Below are 14,509 nucleotides of genomic sequence, written 5' to 3'. Positions count from 1 at the left end.
TGTGAGACCCTGATTCAAACAACAGAAAGCTGAGGTCTATAGCGATAGTAACTCTAGAATTAAAAAAGACAAATAAAGACACAGCCTTGACTCCCCCTCACAGAAAAGAGACCCCCCAACTCAGCAATACGTTCAACTTCCCCGAGTCCTCTACAGGTCAGGCCTAGGAAATGCGGAGCCTCTTGGGCTCCCAGACCTCATAAGTATCCCCAGAGCTTCTAACTAAATAGAATTTACTTTACCTTACAGCTTATAACCTCAGGTGGGTTTTAAGTACCCAAAAAGGACCTGAGAACGGGGAAAGCCATGGGGAACCTCTAGTGAAATAGGGGGTAGAATCCAAGTCTAGCAGATGTAGGTGGAAACGTCTTTGGAGGTCCTAAGGGAGGGGCTAGTGCTCAAAGACAGGTCACTTTTCCTCAGGCTCTTTTACTTCTGGCTTGTTGCAAGAGATGACCCTCTCCCTCATACAAACCCCGCTCAGGCTCCGCCCATCTCCTGGCTCTGCTCTCAGGGGACTGGGTCTCCACTTCATGCTTTCTGTAATTAAAGATGATTTATACAACCGGAGTGTTATCTGACATTTGTGAGTGGAGGGCGACTGCAGTTGCTCCGGGCGGGACCAAGTCTCGAGGGCGGGGCGGGTGGGCTGGCGGCTGGTTCCCCGACAACAGGTGCACATTCCTGGGCGCCTCGTCACTTCCCCTGGCCTGGCGGCCTCGGCCGCTCTCCGGACAAACTCACTGAGCGAAAACGGCAGAGCCATGGCCTTAGGGGCGCTGCTTCTGCTTCTGGGGGTGCTCGGGACGCCCCTCGTCCCAGGTAAGTCAGTTTGGGACCCCAAGAGGCAGTGATGAGCAGTGGTCACGGACAGCCCTCCCCACAACCCCCCGAGCGTCACTTAGTGCTTTCCTTCGACAGGCGCCCGCGGGTCGGAAGCCGAAGGCCAACTGCTTAAGAAACTTTTCTCGAACTATGATAGCTCGGTGAGGCCGGCGCGGAAGGTGGGAGACCGCGTCGGGGTCAGCATCGGCCTCACCCTGGCACAACTCATCAGCCTGGTGAGAGCGGCTCTGCGGGTGGAGGTTGCTGGGCAGGACCGACTGGGGTGTGGCTTAGACGAGGCCCCGAAGATCGACAGCCTGGGGGCGGGTTATGCTAAGAGAAGAACAGGCCTTTGGCGGTGATTGTATAAGAATCAGACCAATGAACTAGTTCGTGGGCGTGGCTTCAATGACAGGCACAGAATTTTGTTCTGCTAACCCGCCTGTGGGCGGGTTTTGAGGCGGAGCTGGGGAGAAGGACCTGAGACGAGGAGGACCTCGAGGCGGGGCGGTGTAATATTCTAGCAAAGTCCAGCAGAGTTTGGTGCCCAAGCAGTCAAAAAACAACCCTGAGCAAAGATTCAGAGTTGTAGCGATTAGACGCTGGGCGTGGCCCATGACTTAACCAGGAGATAAAAGAGAGGAAAGCAGGCATCCGGGTCTGGTGTTTCGGGTTGATGGAGTTTGTACCCAAGAAGGTGTAACTTAGAGAAAGGGGCTAAAGATTCCATGAAGAAAGTAACGCGCCGAGCCCTCGTTTCTACCCACGTCATTTCACTTCTGCCTTTTAATTTTTCCATTCTAGAACGAGAAGGATGAAGAAATGAGCACAAAGGTGTACTTAGACCTGGTATGGAGACCCCGTGGGTTAGGGAAAGGCACCCCGTCTTCTTTATATTAATCTCCTGGAATGCTCAGCCCAGTAAGAATTTTTTAAATAGTAACTTCATAATGTACACATATAATAACTGAAACAGAGCCGGGCGGTGGTGGCGCACGCCTTTAATCCCAGCACTTGGGAGGCAGAGGCAGGTGGATTTCTGAGTTCGAGGCCAGCCTGGTCTACAGAGTGAGTTCCAGGACAGCCAGGACTACACAGAGAAACCCTGTCTCGAAAAAAAAGGAAAAAAAAAAAAACCTGAAACAGAAGCTTCGATCAACGATTATTTAAGACACAAGTTTGAGGATCACTAATTTGAATTCCCATCCTTTAAAAGGTCGTGAACTTCAGGTTGAACATCACTGTAGGATGGCTAGTGCAATCTCTTCAGTTATTTCTTAAATTATTTTTTTTATTTTATGTGAATGGGTATTTTGCTTACATATGTCTGTGAACCACATGCAGAACTGGTAGCCTCTGAAGCCAGACCAGGGCCTCTGATATCCTGGGTTACAGATGGTTGGGCCTTCCATGTAGGTGCTGGGAATCCAATTTGGGTCCTCTGGAAGAGTAGTCAGTGCTCTTAACCACTGAGGTATCTCTTTAGGACCCCTCTTCGGTTTGACACTGAAAAAAGAGAGTTCAGTGCCAGAAGAGGGGGGAGGTAGTAGTAGGAGGGGATAGTTGATGTGAGTCCCAGAGAGTGAAGGCAGAGACAGAACCCTTTCCCCTTGACCCACCGGTCAGCCCTGAGCTACTACCCTTTTCACCCTCTTCCTGGCACTCTCCGACACCTCAAGCCTCTCCCTGGCCTCTAGCCTAAACAGCCCTTTAGCCTCTGCTTCCCTAGGAGTGGACCGACTACAGGTTAAGCTGGGACCCCGCAGAACACGACGGCATCGATTCTCTCCGCATCACTGCTGAATCCGTTTGGCTCCCTGACGTGGTGCTGCTGAACAAGTAGGGTCTTTTTCTAAAGTCTGGGCGGGGTTGAGGCATGAGGGGACTAGGGTAAGCCATAGGAGGAGGAGAGATGAACCATCCGGGAGGGGGCAGGGTCTCCGGAGGACAGATCCAGATCCCATATGAAGAGATCTCTTCCCTTTAGCAATGACGGAAATTTTGACGTTGCCCTGGACATTAATGTCGTGGTATCCTCTGAGGGCTCTGTGCGCTGGCAACCCCCTGGCCTGTATCGCAGCAGCTGCAGCATCCAGGTTTTTAAACTTTGTCTGTTCTCAAGCTTCCTCACTCCCCACCTACTCCCAGTCCTGTGCCAATTCCTCCTGGCCCAAACCTCTTGTTTCTTTGCTCTGACTTTACACTGCCCTGTGTACTTGCTTTGGTTTTCCATCTTCTTCAGAGGCCGGCTGCCATTTTCAGATGATCCCTTCTCCTTTGTAACTTGAGTCCAATGACCTTCCAAACTCCCCTAGTCCTTCCCTGCCAGTTCTTTGGCAGCTCCAGTGTCTTCCCCTCCATCCAGGTCACCTACTTCCCCTTTGACTGGCAGAACTGCACCATGGTGTTTAGTTCTTACAGTTATGACAGCTCTGAGGTCAGCCTGAAGACAGGCCTAGATCCTAATGGACAGGAGAGACGGGAAATCTACATTCATAAAGGGACCTTCATTGGTGAGTGGGCATGCTTCTCGCATCCAAGGCTGATACAAAGGTTTGGTTATTGATGCTCGGAGAACCTGGTGGGGTTAGCAACTTGGGGATGATGATCAATACTGCAAATATGGAAAAGGAAGCCAAGCTTGGTAAGTCAGACTTTTAATTGCCAGTGCTTGAAGGGGTGGGGTGAGGCAGGAGTATTGCTGTATATTCAGGGTCAGCCTGGACTACATTCAGAGGCCCTGATTCTTAAAACAGACAAACAAAAAACACATACAGCACACACAGGGAAGATGAGATATCTCAGTGGTAAAAGCTCTTGAAATATAAACTTGACAACCTGAATTCAGTCCCGGGGACCTACAGTGGAAGGAAAGAACTCCCAAAAGTTGTCCTCTGGCTTTTGAATTCACATTCTGGCATGTACACAGACACAGACACACACACAGACACACACACACACATACACACACACTAAACAAATATGGAAGTGGAGGCTTGTTTATTAGAAGTTTGCTGCCTAGCAGTGTGCCATATCAGACACGTAGTAGGGCAGCTGCCACACCTGGGTTTACTTATCCTGTCTCCCTCCTCCAGAGAATGGCCAATGGGAGATTATCCACAAACCCTCTAGGTTAATCCAACTTCCAGGGGTTTGGAGAGGAGGGAAGAAAGGACATCGTGAGGAAGTTATCTTCTATCTCATCATTCGACGGAAGCCTCTCTTCTACCTGGTCAATGTCATTGCCCCATGCATCCTCATCACGATCCTTGCCATCTTTGTTTTCTACCTTCCACCAGATGCAGGTAAAGGACAAGGGCATTAACCCAGCTTCTTCCTTCTCACCTTTTACTCCAGGTTAGCTTTTGTTTTCTAAGATTTGTGCGGGAGCCAGGTGGTGGTGGCGCACGCCTTTAATTCCAGCACTTGGGAGGCAGAGGCAGGTGGGTCTCTGAGTTTTAGGCCAGCCTGGTCTACAGAGTGAGTTCCAGGATAGCCAAGGCTACACAAAGAAACTCTGACTTGGAAAAAAAAAAAGATTTGTGCATACACATGCACACGAACACACACACACACACACACACACACACACACAAAGGCTGGAGTTCCAGGCATTCCTGAGCCTCCCGAGGCAAGTAGTACTGGGATCTGAACTCCTCAAATAGAGCACTAGCTTAGTTTTTTGTTGTTGTTGTTGTTGTTTTTGTTTTTTGTTTGTTTGTTTTGTTTTGTTGTTTTTGTAGCTGCGATAAAAGACTGGCCAAAACCAATTAATGGGAGGAAAGGGTTTTATTTGGCTTACAGGTTACAGTTCACCATCGAGATAAGCACAAGGCTGGAGCTCAAAGTAAGAACTGAAAAACAGACCATGAAAGAGCACTGCCTACTGGCTTGCCTTTTCTGACTTGCTCAGCTACTTGAACCACTTGCCCAGGGATGGCACTGTGACATAGTAGATTGGGCTCTTCGGTATCGATTAGCAATTAAGAAACTGTCCCCTACTCTCCCACAGACTAGTCTGATGAGGTCATTCCTATTGAAGTCTCCTTTTCCCAGGTATGTGAAATGAACACACTGAAGTTCATCTAGACAAGCAGTAAGTGTTCTTAACTACTGAGCAATCTCTCCAGCCTCCAGGTTAGGTTTTTTGCCAACTTGAATCATCATGAACTGGCTATCAGCAGTCCTGGGTTCTCCCCATGCACAATTAGACCCAACTACAGGCTCTGCGTCCCCTTGCTTCTGGCTTCTCCTTGCTCAGAAGCATCTTCACTCTTTCCTTTAGAGTCCCAGCCTCCCATTCATGGAGCTCCCTCGTCTATGACAAACCAAATTCCAGGCTAAGCCAACTTTTTGTGTTTCTCATTCCTAGCAAACCACCTTCCTCCTACCTTCCAGACACCAACTGGTGCCTTATCTGGCTGTCTCCCTAGGAAATGACAGTTGACTTTTCTCTATAAGGAAGTACAATACAGCAACAGGGTAACCCTGGACTCGTTCCATAATGACTGTGTATCTGAGTTTCCCGATCTGGAAATGGGACAGTCACTGTCTCTCCTGCATAGAATGATGTTGAAGATTGACCGGGTTAATAAAACTATACCTGGTACCTAGCTGGATCTATGTAGATGTGTTTGTTTGCTTGCTATGTTTGAACAATTGCTGGAAGGTAATACAATTAAATTATATGTATAAATTCAAATTTATAATAACCTTTCAGGTAAGTGCCAAATTGTCATTTCCTTTTATAAAGAAGGGTAAAGAGGTTGAAGGAGTTAAAGTCATTTGTCCTGGCATCACATTCAGATCAGTACCTCTGCACTTGGGAGGCTGATGCAGGAGAATTGCCAAGAGTTTGAGGCCAATGAGTATGAGCTTACTTGGAGCTTCATAAACAAGACCCTGCCTCAAATAAAATTCCAAAAAACAAAGCGAATATGAAAACAAATAAACAGATGCCTGTATTTTCCTCACCTCTGGCATCTGGTCATCCAGAAAGGGTGAGGGACACTGTTCAAGAACATAGTTCCAGGTCCTGTAAGATGGCCCATTAGGCGAGACACCTGCAACCAAGCTAGGGCCTGAGTCTAATGTGAAACCCTTAAGTTGTTCTTGGACATCTCTAGGTGTTGTGTGGTAGGCTCTTGTGTACACACACACACACACACACACACACACACACAATGTTAAAAAGGAAAAAGAACCTACTTACAAATACAATCACTTCCTTCTAGAACAGGGCAATCTTGGAACCTAGTATTAGAGGACCAAAATACAGTGTACTGTCTAGCTTATGTCTTTCAGTGGCTTTCATGAAGTCTGTCAGGTCTCTTGTGTGACACAGGAAGAATCAGCCACTTTTGTATACTGTTTTATTTTTAGATTCTTCAAATTGCTATATTGTTCTTGAAAAAGCTTCAGAGATTGTCTATCCATTTATGTAACTGTGTCTATGGGAATCCCGTGGTATGCTGGGCACTAAAAAGGTATCCGGGAATACAAACAGTAAAGCTGGATTGAGCCTGTGGCTCAGTGGTAGAGCACTCTGTAGAGCTAGTCTACCGTACACCAAGCCCTGGATTCCATTCCTGGCATTGGGCGGTAGGACAAGGACTGGCAGGGATGTGGTTTAGTTGGCTTACTGTTTCCCTTGTATGCCTGCGTGAAGCCCTGAGTTCAATCTCCAGAACCCATCTATAAACACACAACAAACAAGTAAATAAAATCCCTGACTTCCTTCTAGTGGGGAAGTTAGTCAATAAACTGATGTCTACCATTGTATGATAGAAAAGAACAAGGGTTTTGTTTTGCTTTTGTAGTAGTAGTAGTAGTTGTTGTTGTTGTTTTCATTACTGGCTTTCTCTGTGTAGTCCTGGCTCTCTGGAACTCACACTGTAGACCAGGCTGGCCTCGAACTCAGAAATCCGCCTGCCACTGCCTCCCAAGTGCTGGGACTAAAGGCATGCACCACCACTGCCTAGCTAAGGCTTTTTTTTTTAATTTACTTTATGTATATGAGTACACAGTAGCTGTCTTCAGACACACCAGAAGAGGACATCAGATCTCATTGCAGATGGTTGTGAGCCACCATGTGGTTGCTGGGAATTGAACTCAGGACCTCTGGAAGAGCAGTCAGTGCTCTTAACCTCTGAGCCATCTCTCCAGCCCTCTGGATGAGTTTTGAAAGTTTTTTTTTTTTTTTTTTTTGGTTTGGTTTTTCGAGACAGGGTTTCTCTGTGTAGCCCTGGCTGTCCTAGAACTCACTCTGTAGACCAGGCTAGCCTCGAACTCTCGAACTCAGAAATCCACCTGCCTCTGCCTCCCAAGTGCTGGGATTAAAGATGTGCGCCACCACCACCCAGCACCTCTGGATGAGTTTTAAAGAGGAAAGTACAACAGGAAGGGGTTTGGAAACGTTAAGATGGGAGTCGACTCCTGTTATGCTAGCACCAGAGATAGCAGAATCGAGAGTTTGGTAGCAGAATCGAGAGTTTGAGGCTACCAGGCTACATAGGGAGTATGCAAGACTACAGAGTGAGATCCTGTCTCAAAAAAGGGCTGGGGAGGTAGCTGTACCCTTATCACAGAATGAACTAGACACAGTAGCAAACCCTGCAATTCTAGTCCCAGGGACGGGAGGGAGGATAGGGGGATCAGAAAGTCAAGGTCACCTTCTGAGCACAGTGAGCTCAAGGCCACTGAGTATGTGACATATGGTCTCAAAAATCAAACAGAGCTAGAGAGATGGCTCAGCCGCTTGAGGCACTTGCTGCCAAGTCTGAGAACATGAGTCTGGTCCCTGGGACCCACGTGACACGAGGAGAGAATGGACTCTTGCAAGTTGTGTGTGCCGCGGCACTTGTGCCCCCCCCCCACAAGCCCACAAAATAAGTTAAAATATGATTTAAAAAATCAAATGACAACAGGGCCAGGACTCTGTGGCTTTTTTTGATACAGGGTCTGATGTATCCCAGGTGACCCCAACTCGCTATGTAGCTAAGATAACCTTTAACTTCTCATCCTCCTGCCTCTCAGGAGTGCTGGAATCACAGGCATGTATTACTGCACCAGTTTCTGGGGTGCTGGGGGCTGTACCCAGAGCTCCCTGTATGCTAGAGACGCACTGTGCCAACCAAACTCTATTCTCAGCCTCAGAGGCTGCAGTTTCAGAACAGTATCCCCGGTTTGGTCCCTAGTCCCCAAGAATGAAAAGGGATGGGTAAGTAAATAAATTAATAAATACTGGGCAGGTAAAGTTGGGGATGGCTGTACACATCTTTAATCTCAGCACTCAGGAGGCAGAGGGAGGCAAATCTCAGTGGATTTTAAGCTAGCCTGGGCTACAATAGTACATTCCAGTAAGAGTCAGGGCTGCCTGAGACCATTCAAAAACCAAAATGGGTTGGCAAGATGGCTCAGCCAGGAAAGGTGCTTGCTGCTAAGCCTGATGACCTGAGTTTGATTCCCCACATGATGAAAGAGAAATGACTCTTGAAAATTGTCTTCTGAGCCCGGTGGTGGTGGCACACGCCTTTAATCCCAGCACTTGGGAGGCAGAGACAGGCGGATTTTTGAGTTTGAGGCCAGCCTGGTCTACAGAGTGAGTTCCAGGACAGCCAGGGCTACACAGAGAAACCCTGTCTCGAAAAACCAAAAAAAAAAAAAAAAAAAAAAAAAAGAAAGAAAGAAAAGAAAAAGAAAACTGTCCTCTGGGCATGGCTCTTGCTCTGCCATATATGCACATGTGTGTGCACATGCATATGTGTGCACAAACATATACACAAATTAAATATAGTAAAAACGTTTAAAATGAGTAAAATTTGATGTTAGCAAATGCCTCAATGAAAAGCAAGTATTTGGCCTTAAGTGGGTAGAGAGTAGCCCCCAGGTTTCTGGTGGAAGAATATGCCAGGTAGGAAAGATAGCAAGCACATAGCCCTCCAGTGAGAGGCTGTCACCTACACTGGCAAAATAGGGAGGTTTGAAATGACAGAGATAAAGGTGGGCATGGGAGTGCACACCTATAACCCAATTCTCAGGAGACTGAGGCAGGGGAATCACCTTAAATTTGAGTCCAGTCTGGAATACACATAGTAAGTCAGTTCCAGGCCAGTCTGATGTAAAGCCCTGTCTCAAAAGAATATGACAAACACGGTGGCACCAACTTTAATCCTGAACGAGAGCCCTGAGGTCAAGAACGGCCTGAGCAAAGCAGACAGTAACACACCGCAAAACCAAACACAAAGGGAACTTCTTTGGATGAAATATCATTGCATTTTTGATGCCATACTGAAGCCAAGTGTGGTGGCAATGTTTTTAATCTCAGCTCCCCACCCCTACCCCCCGACCCCCACCCCCACACATCCTGCCACCAGGCAGAGGCAGGTGGATCTCCGAGTTCAAGGCTGAACTGGTCTATATAGTGAGCTCTAAGCCAGCCAAAGCTACATAGTGCAACTGTATCTTTAGTGTGTGTGTGTGTGTGTGTGTGTGTGTGTGTGTGTGTAGCAGCAGCAGCTGTAGCTCCTGTCTTCCACCCCAGCACAAGTGGGAGCAGCTGAGTCAGGGGGAATCCCTAGAACTCATTTCATTGGCCTGCCTAGCCAGTTACTGAGCTCCAGATCCAGTGAGAGACTGTCTCCAAAAAGTAATAATAATAATAGTAATAATAATAATAGTAATAATACATAAATTAAATAAGGTGGAGGGTGAAAGCAGAAGACACATCAACTTCTGCCCCCCTCCCCTAGGAAAGAGTGTGTACAGCACACACACATTAATCAAAATACCTTTTGAAAACAAAAGAGAGAAAACAAACATTACCTCAAAATGTAAAGGGGGAAGGGAGATCAAGTTAGGAAGCCAATGACAGAGCTTGTAGACCACAGGGATAGCAGCCTTTCTGTGCATCTCTGTCTCTGTCTGTCTGTCTGTCTCTCTCTCTGTCTGTATGTATATGTGTTTGTCTCATTTTCAGACAGAGTTTCAAGTAGCCCCAGGCTAGCCTTGAGCTCAATATCTAGTTGAAGCTAGCTAGTATTGAACTCCAGATCCTCCTGCCTCTACCACCAAAGCACTAGGACTGGTGTGATGCCATGCCAGGTCTAATGTGCTTTATATGTTAGTAAGATAATAACATGATGCCTATATTCCAAACTCCATTCAAAAAAAAAATTCTGGTACTGAGAATTGAATCCAGGGTCTTAAGCATGCAAGCAAGGCTAGCATTTCACCAGCTCGTTTGGATTCCCAGCCTCTCCCAGCCCTATGTTTGCCTAAGTAGTCCAGGTTGACCTTGAATTTATTCTGTAGCCCAGAAGCAAGTTTTGAACTTGCAACCCTCCTGTCTCAGCCTTGAGAGCAGTTGGGATACAGAACTGTGCCAGGTCCAGCTAGAATAGTTTCAGTGATGAGGGAATTTGGTTGTAGACATGTTAAGTTTGTGATGTCTGTTAGATATTCAACAGAAAAAAATGAGTAGGCATTTGAATGTAAGCCTAAAGTTCAGAGGACATCTGGGCTGGAGAAACAAATATCAGAGAGATTCACATACAAATGACTTTTCTAAAAGCCTGCCCTTAGGTTGGAGACGTGACAATTGATTATGCCATAAAGGTTTCCTTCTGGTAAAGATTAATCCTTTTGCTGGTATCGGTGCATGCCTTTAATACCGGTATTTGGGAGGCAGAGGCAGGTTTTGTGTTTTGAGGCCAGCCTGGACTACACAGCATATCCCAGGACAGCCAGGGGTACACAGGGAGTCCTTGTCTCAATAAAATAAAATAAATATTTTTAAAATATTTATTTATAAAATAAAATACTTTTAAAAGACAAATCTTTCTTTCTCCTCTGCCTCCCAGGAGAGAAGATGGGTCTCTCCATCTTCGCCCTGCTGACCCTCACTGTGTTCTTGCTGCTGCTGGCCGACAAAGTGCCTGAGACCTCCCTGGCGGTCCCCATCATCATCAAATATCTCATGTTTACCATGATCCTTGTCACCTTCTCAGTTATCCTTAGTGTTGTGGTCCTCAACCTGCACCATCGCTCACCCCACACCCATCAAATGCCCTTTTGGGTCCGCCAGGTAAGAGAGCCCTCTGCATCCAGTCTGTCTACATTTCTGATCTTACAATCAGGTGTGGGAGAAGATGAGGTTAGCCTGGGCTACATAGTACGATCCCATCTGCAAATGACAGAAAGAGTAAAAGAAGGGAGGAAAGCCATCCTTGCATTTGGTTTTTGTGTCCAGACCCTGCTCCTGTCGTCCATCAACCCAGGGTTGACTTTCAGACCTAAGGAGAGCAGCAGCTGGCATAGTGCAACAGCCGGGCCTGCTGGGTGGCGAAGCATTTCACAGTCTTTTATCCTTCCCACCCTTATCATGTCATAGGCCCGACATGTTCTTCATCCACTTGGCTCATATGGAGGACAAGGAAACATTCTCAGGTTTAGATGCCATCAGGGTAGAAGACTTTGAACCCTAAAATTTTCAAGATGCCTCCCAGCCTGTTAAGACCTTTTTTTTACTTTTGAGACAGAATTTCTCTGTGTAGTCTTGGTTGTTCTGGAACTTGCTCTGTAGACCAGGTTGGCCTCAGAGATCCACCTGCCTTTGCCTCCCAAGTGGTGCTGGGATTAAAGTGTGAACCATTATGTGTCTGACCTGACCTAAAAAGTGTGTATACATTCTGTCTGTGTGTGTGTTGTGATATATATATATTTTTTAACATGTATGAATGTTTGTTTTTGTTTTGTGTATATGTATATATACTACCTGTGCCTGGTGCCTGAGGCCCGAAGTGCATCAGACACGCTGGAACTAGACTTACAGATGGTTGTGAGCCACCATGTGGCGCTGGAAACCAGGATCCTCTGGAGGAGCAGCCAGTGCTCTTAACTCTGAGCCATCTGTCCAGCCCTTATTAAGCTGTGCAGATGAGGTTCTGCCAGGGTGCGGCTCAGGAGAACAGGAATGGACACCCAGAGCGGGAATGGTTGGCTGCTTCCTTTGTGGTCTGAAAGCATTGAAAGCCCTCTGTAATATGTCACTCCTACTCTATAGATCTTCATTCACAAGCTCCCTCCATACCTGGGTCTGAAGAGGCCCAAACCCGAGAGAGACCAACTACCTGAACCACATCACTCTTTTCCTCCAACAAGTGGCTGGGGCCGAGGAACTGATGAATATTTCATCCGGAAGCCTTCGTGTGATTTTCTTTTCCCTAAACTTAACAGGTAAGACCTAAGCTCATCAATTACTTGGGCAAGGGAGAGCTACAGCTCTCAGAAGACAGTGGAAGGTAGTGTGGCCTAGCATTATGGGAGTTGTAGTAACCCTGCCAGTGCTTGAACTGCAAAAAGGTGGCATTTTAAAGTTTAAAGAGCCAGAAACTTGCAAATGTCTGGAGAAATCGGTGCTGCCTGGGAGATCCGGAAGGGCTCTCTCAGGTTTTGAGAAGTACTAGGTTGTTGGAGGAGGCAGCTGGAGCAGGGTCGACAGATCAACCGGAACTGCGTGTTCTCTTTGAACCCAAGGTGTGGTCAAACAGTTCCCACCCTACACACACAGGTTTCAGCCTGAATCATCTGCCCTGGACCTGCGACGATTTATCGATGGTCCAACTCGGGCTGTAGGTCTGCCTCGGGAGCTACGCGAGGTTATTTCCTCAATTAGCTACATGGCCGGACAGCTGCAGGAACAGGAGGACCACGACGCAGTAAGTCTAGAGTCTGCAGCCCGCGGCTCCGGGACCTCGGCTCCACCCCTAACTTCAAGCTCCGCCCCTGGCAGTCCCTTCTGTTTCTGATTGGAAGTGTGCTTGGTTTTGTCCCTCTTCCTGCTTTCTGCCTGGTTCGTTACTTTCCTATCTAGCTGGTGCCCGGCTTTTGCGCTACTTGTCTTTTTCTCACATTCCAAGTTACAAGACCTTGGCAGAAAACTGAAAGGGGTGGGCTTTCCAGGGCTTGGGCCCTGGAGCTCATTTTTTTTTTTCTGCGTACCCTTAGCTGAAGGAGGACTGGCAGTTTGTGGCCATGGTTGTGGACCGTCTTTTTCTGTGGACATTCATCGTTTTCACAAGCGTCGGGACCCTAGTCATTTTCCTAGATGCCACGTACCATTTGCCCCCTCCAGAACCTTTTCCTTGAGGACACTCAGGTCATTTTTGCCAAGTGCTGCAGGTACTCTCAAACTCTATAGCGCTTGGCTCCTGTAAGAATCTAGTTTCTGGGAAGGCGTTGAAGAGAGACCTGGGGGCTGAACAGCTTCCCTTGGATCCACCCAAAATGCGTTTCTACTTAATAGAATTTTGTTCTTCTGCGGCTTTGTTTTTGGTTTTGAGACAGTGTCTCACTCTGGTCCAGGCTAACCTGGAACTATGAAGTCCAGGCTGGCATCAAACTCCCAACAATGTTACTTCCTTAGCCTACCAATGTTGGGATTACAGACCTGGTAAGCCAGCGAATTTGGATTTTGTTTTTTGAAACTACACTGAATGTCACAGCTTAGATCGCAAGTGAACTAGAATTATAAGCAAGTAGTAGATCATAAGTCTTTTGAGGACAGGAAATCTGTTGGCTACTGTAACATCCCCAGCAATGTGCACAGGTCCTCGTCCATAAATGCTTAACATTTGTTAAAGAGAGAGAGACAAAAATCTGGAAGGAGATATAAAATAATACCGCCTACAATTGCATGTATTAAAATTAAAATATATAAAAGTGATTAATCGTTTTTGTCTATTTTTAACTTTCTATAATTTATTTTTGCAATCATTACCACCTTTAGACTGAAAAAAAGTTATTTCTAAAAGTCAGCATTTGCAACAAACATTAAAAAAAAAAAAGAGTAGTGGTGAATGCCTGTAATCCCGGAATTTGGAAGACTGTGGCAGGATGATTGCTACAAGTTCAAGGCCAACTTCTGCTATATATTAAAGAGAGAGACAGAGAGACAGAGACAGAGAGACAGAGAGACAGAGAGAGAGAGAGAGATCTCATTCAAGTCAAGCATGATGTCCCATACTTGGAATCCCAGCATTGGAGGCTGAGGAGGATTGCTGTGGGTTTCAGTCAGACTAGGATATGGAATTAGACCTTGTCTCACAGACAACCTTATTCAAGTGCTAGCTTTGGCACACAGACCACTAAACTACTCACAGTCTGTTTCTCTGTCTGTAAGATGAAGCAGATACTAGCATATGCCCAGAGAATTCCTAACTACATATCAGAGTTTACAAGCTGGTGGATTTTTTTTTTTTTTGGTTTGGGTTTTTTGTTTTATTTTTTTGCCTGTGTTCTTGGGCTGTACAGTATTTACTGGTTTGTTTTAGAGTAGTTGGAACTGAACCCAGAATTGCAAAGAGTAGGCAAGTAGTCTACCTCTGAGCTACTTAACAGACTTTATTTTTCCTTCATTTTTGATTTCATGATTTTGTTATTGTTGCTTAAGGCAGGGTCTTGATATTATAGTTCAGGCTGGCCTTGAACTCTCAGCCCATTTGCCTTACACTCTCAAATGCTGGGGTCACAGTTTTTCACCACTATGTGCAGCTTTAATTTTTGTTTTGTCTTGAGACAGGGTCTCATACAGTCCAGGTTAGCTGAACTCACTACAGAGCTAAGGGCAACTTAAACTCCTAATCCTTCTGCCTCTTTCAAGAATTGGGGATTACAGACATATGCC

General features: G+C 46.5%; 1 protein-coding gene across 1 annotated transcript; it reads left to right on the top strand.

Moving 5' to 3' along the window:
* Positions 1-706: 706 nt before the first annotated feature.
* Chrnb1 (cholinergic receptor nicotinic beta 1 subunit) lies at positions 707-13,549 on the top strand. Its single transcript, XM_028780066.1, has 11 exons — positions 707-822; positions 922-1,061; positions 1,630-1,674; positions 2,555-2,664; positions 2,813-2,921; positions 3,191-3,338; positions 3,921-4,130; positions 10,686-10,909; positions 11,888-12,060; positions 12,395-12,542; positions 12,832-13,549. The coding sequence occupies exons 1-11, from the start codon at positions 765-767 to the stop codon at positions 12,970-12,972; spliced, it is 1,506 nt and encodes a 501-aa protein (XP_028635899.1). The 5' UTR covers positions 707-764; the 3' UTR covers positions 12,973-13,549.
* Positions 13,550-14,509: the final 960 nt, after the last annotated feature.

The sequence above is a fragment of the Grammomys surdaster genome, unplaced genomic scaffold (assembly GCF_004785775.1).
Source record: "Grammomys surdaster isolate TR1022 unplaced genomic scaffold, NIH_TR_1.0 364, whole genome shotgun sequence".
NCBI lineage: Eukaryota > Metazoa > Chordata > Mammalia > Rodentia > Muridae > Grammomys > Grammomys surdaster.
This window is presented reverse-complemented; position numbering and strand designations above follow the sequence as displayed.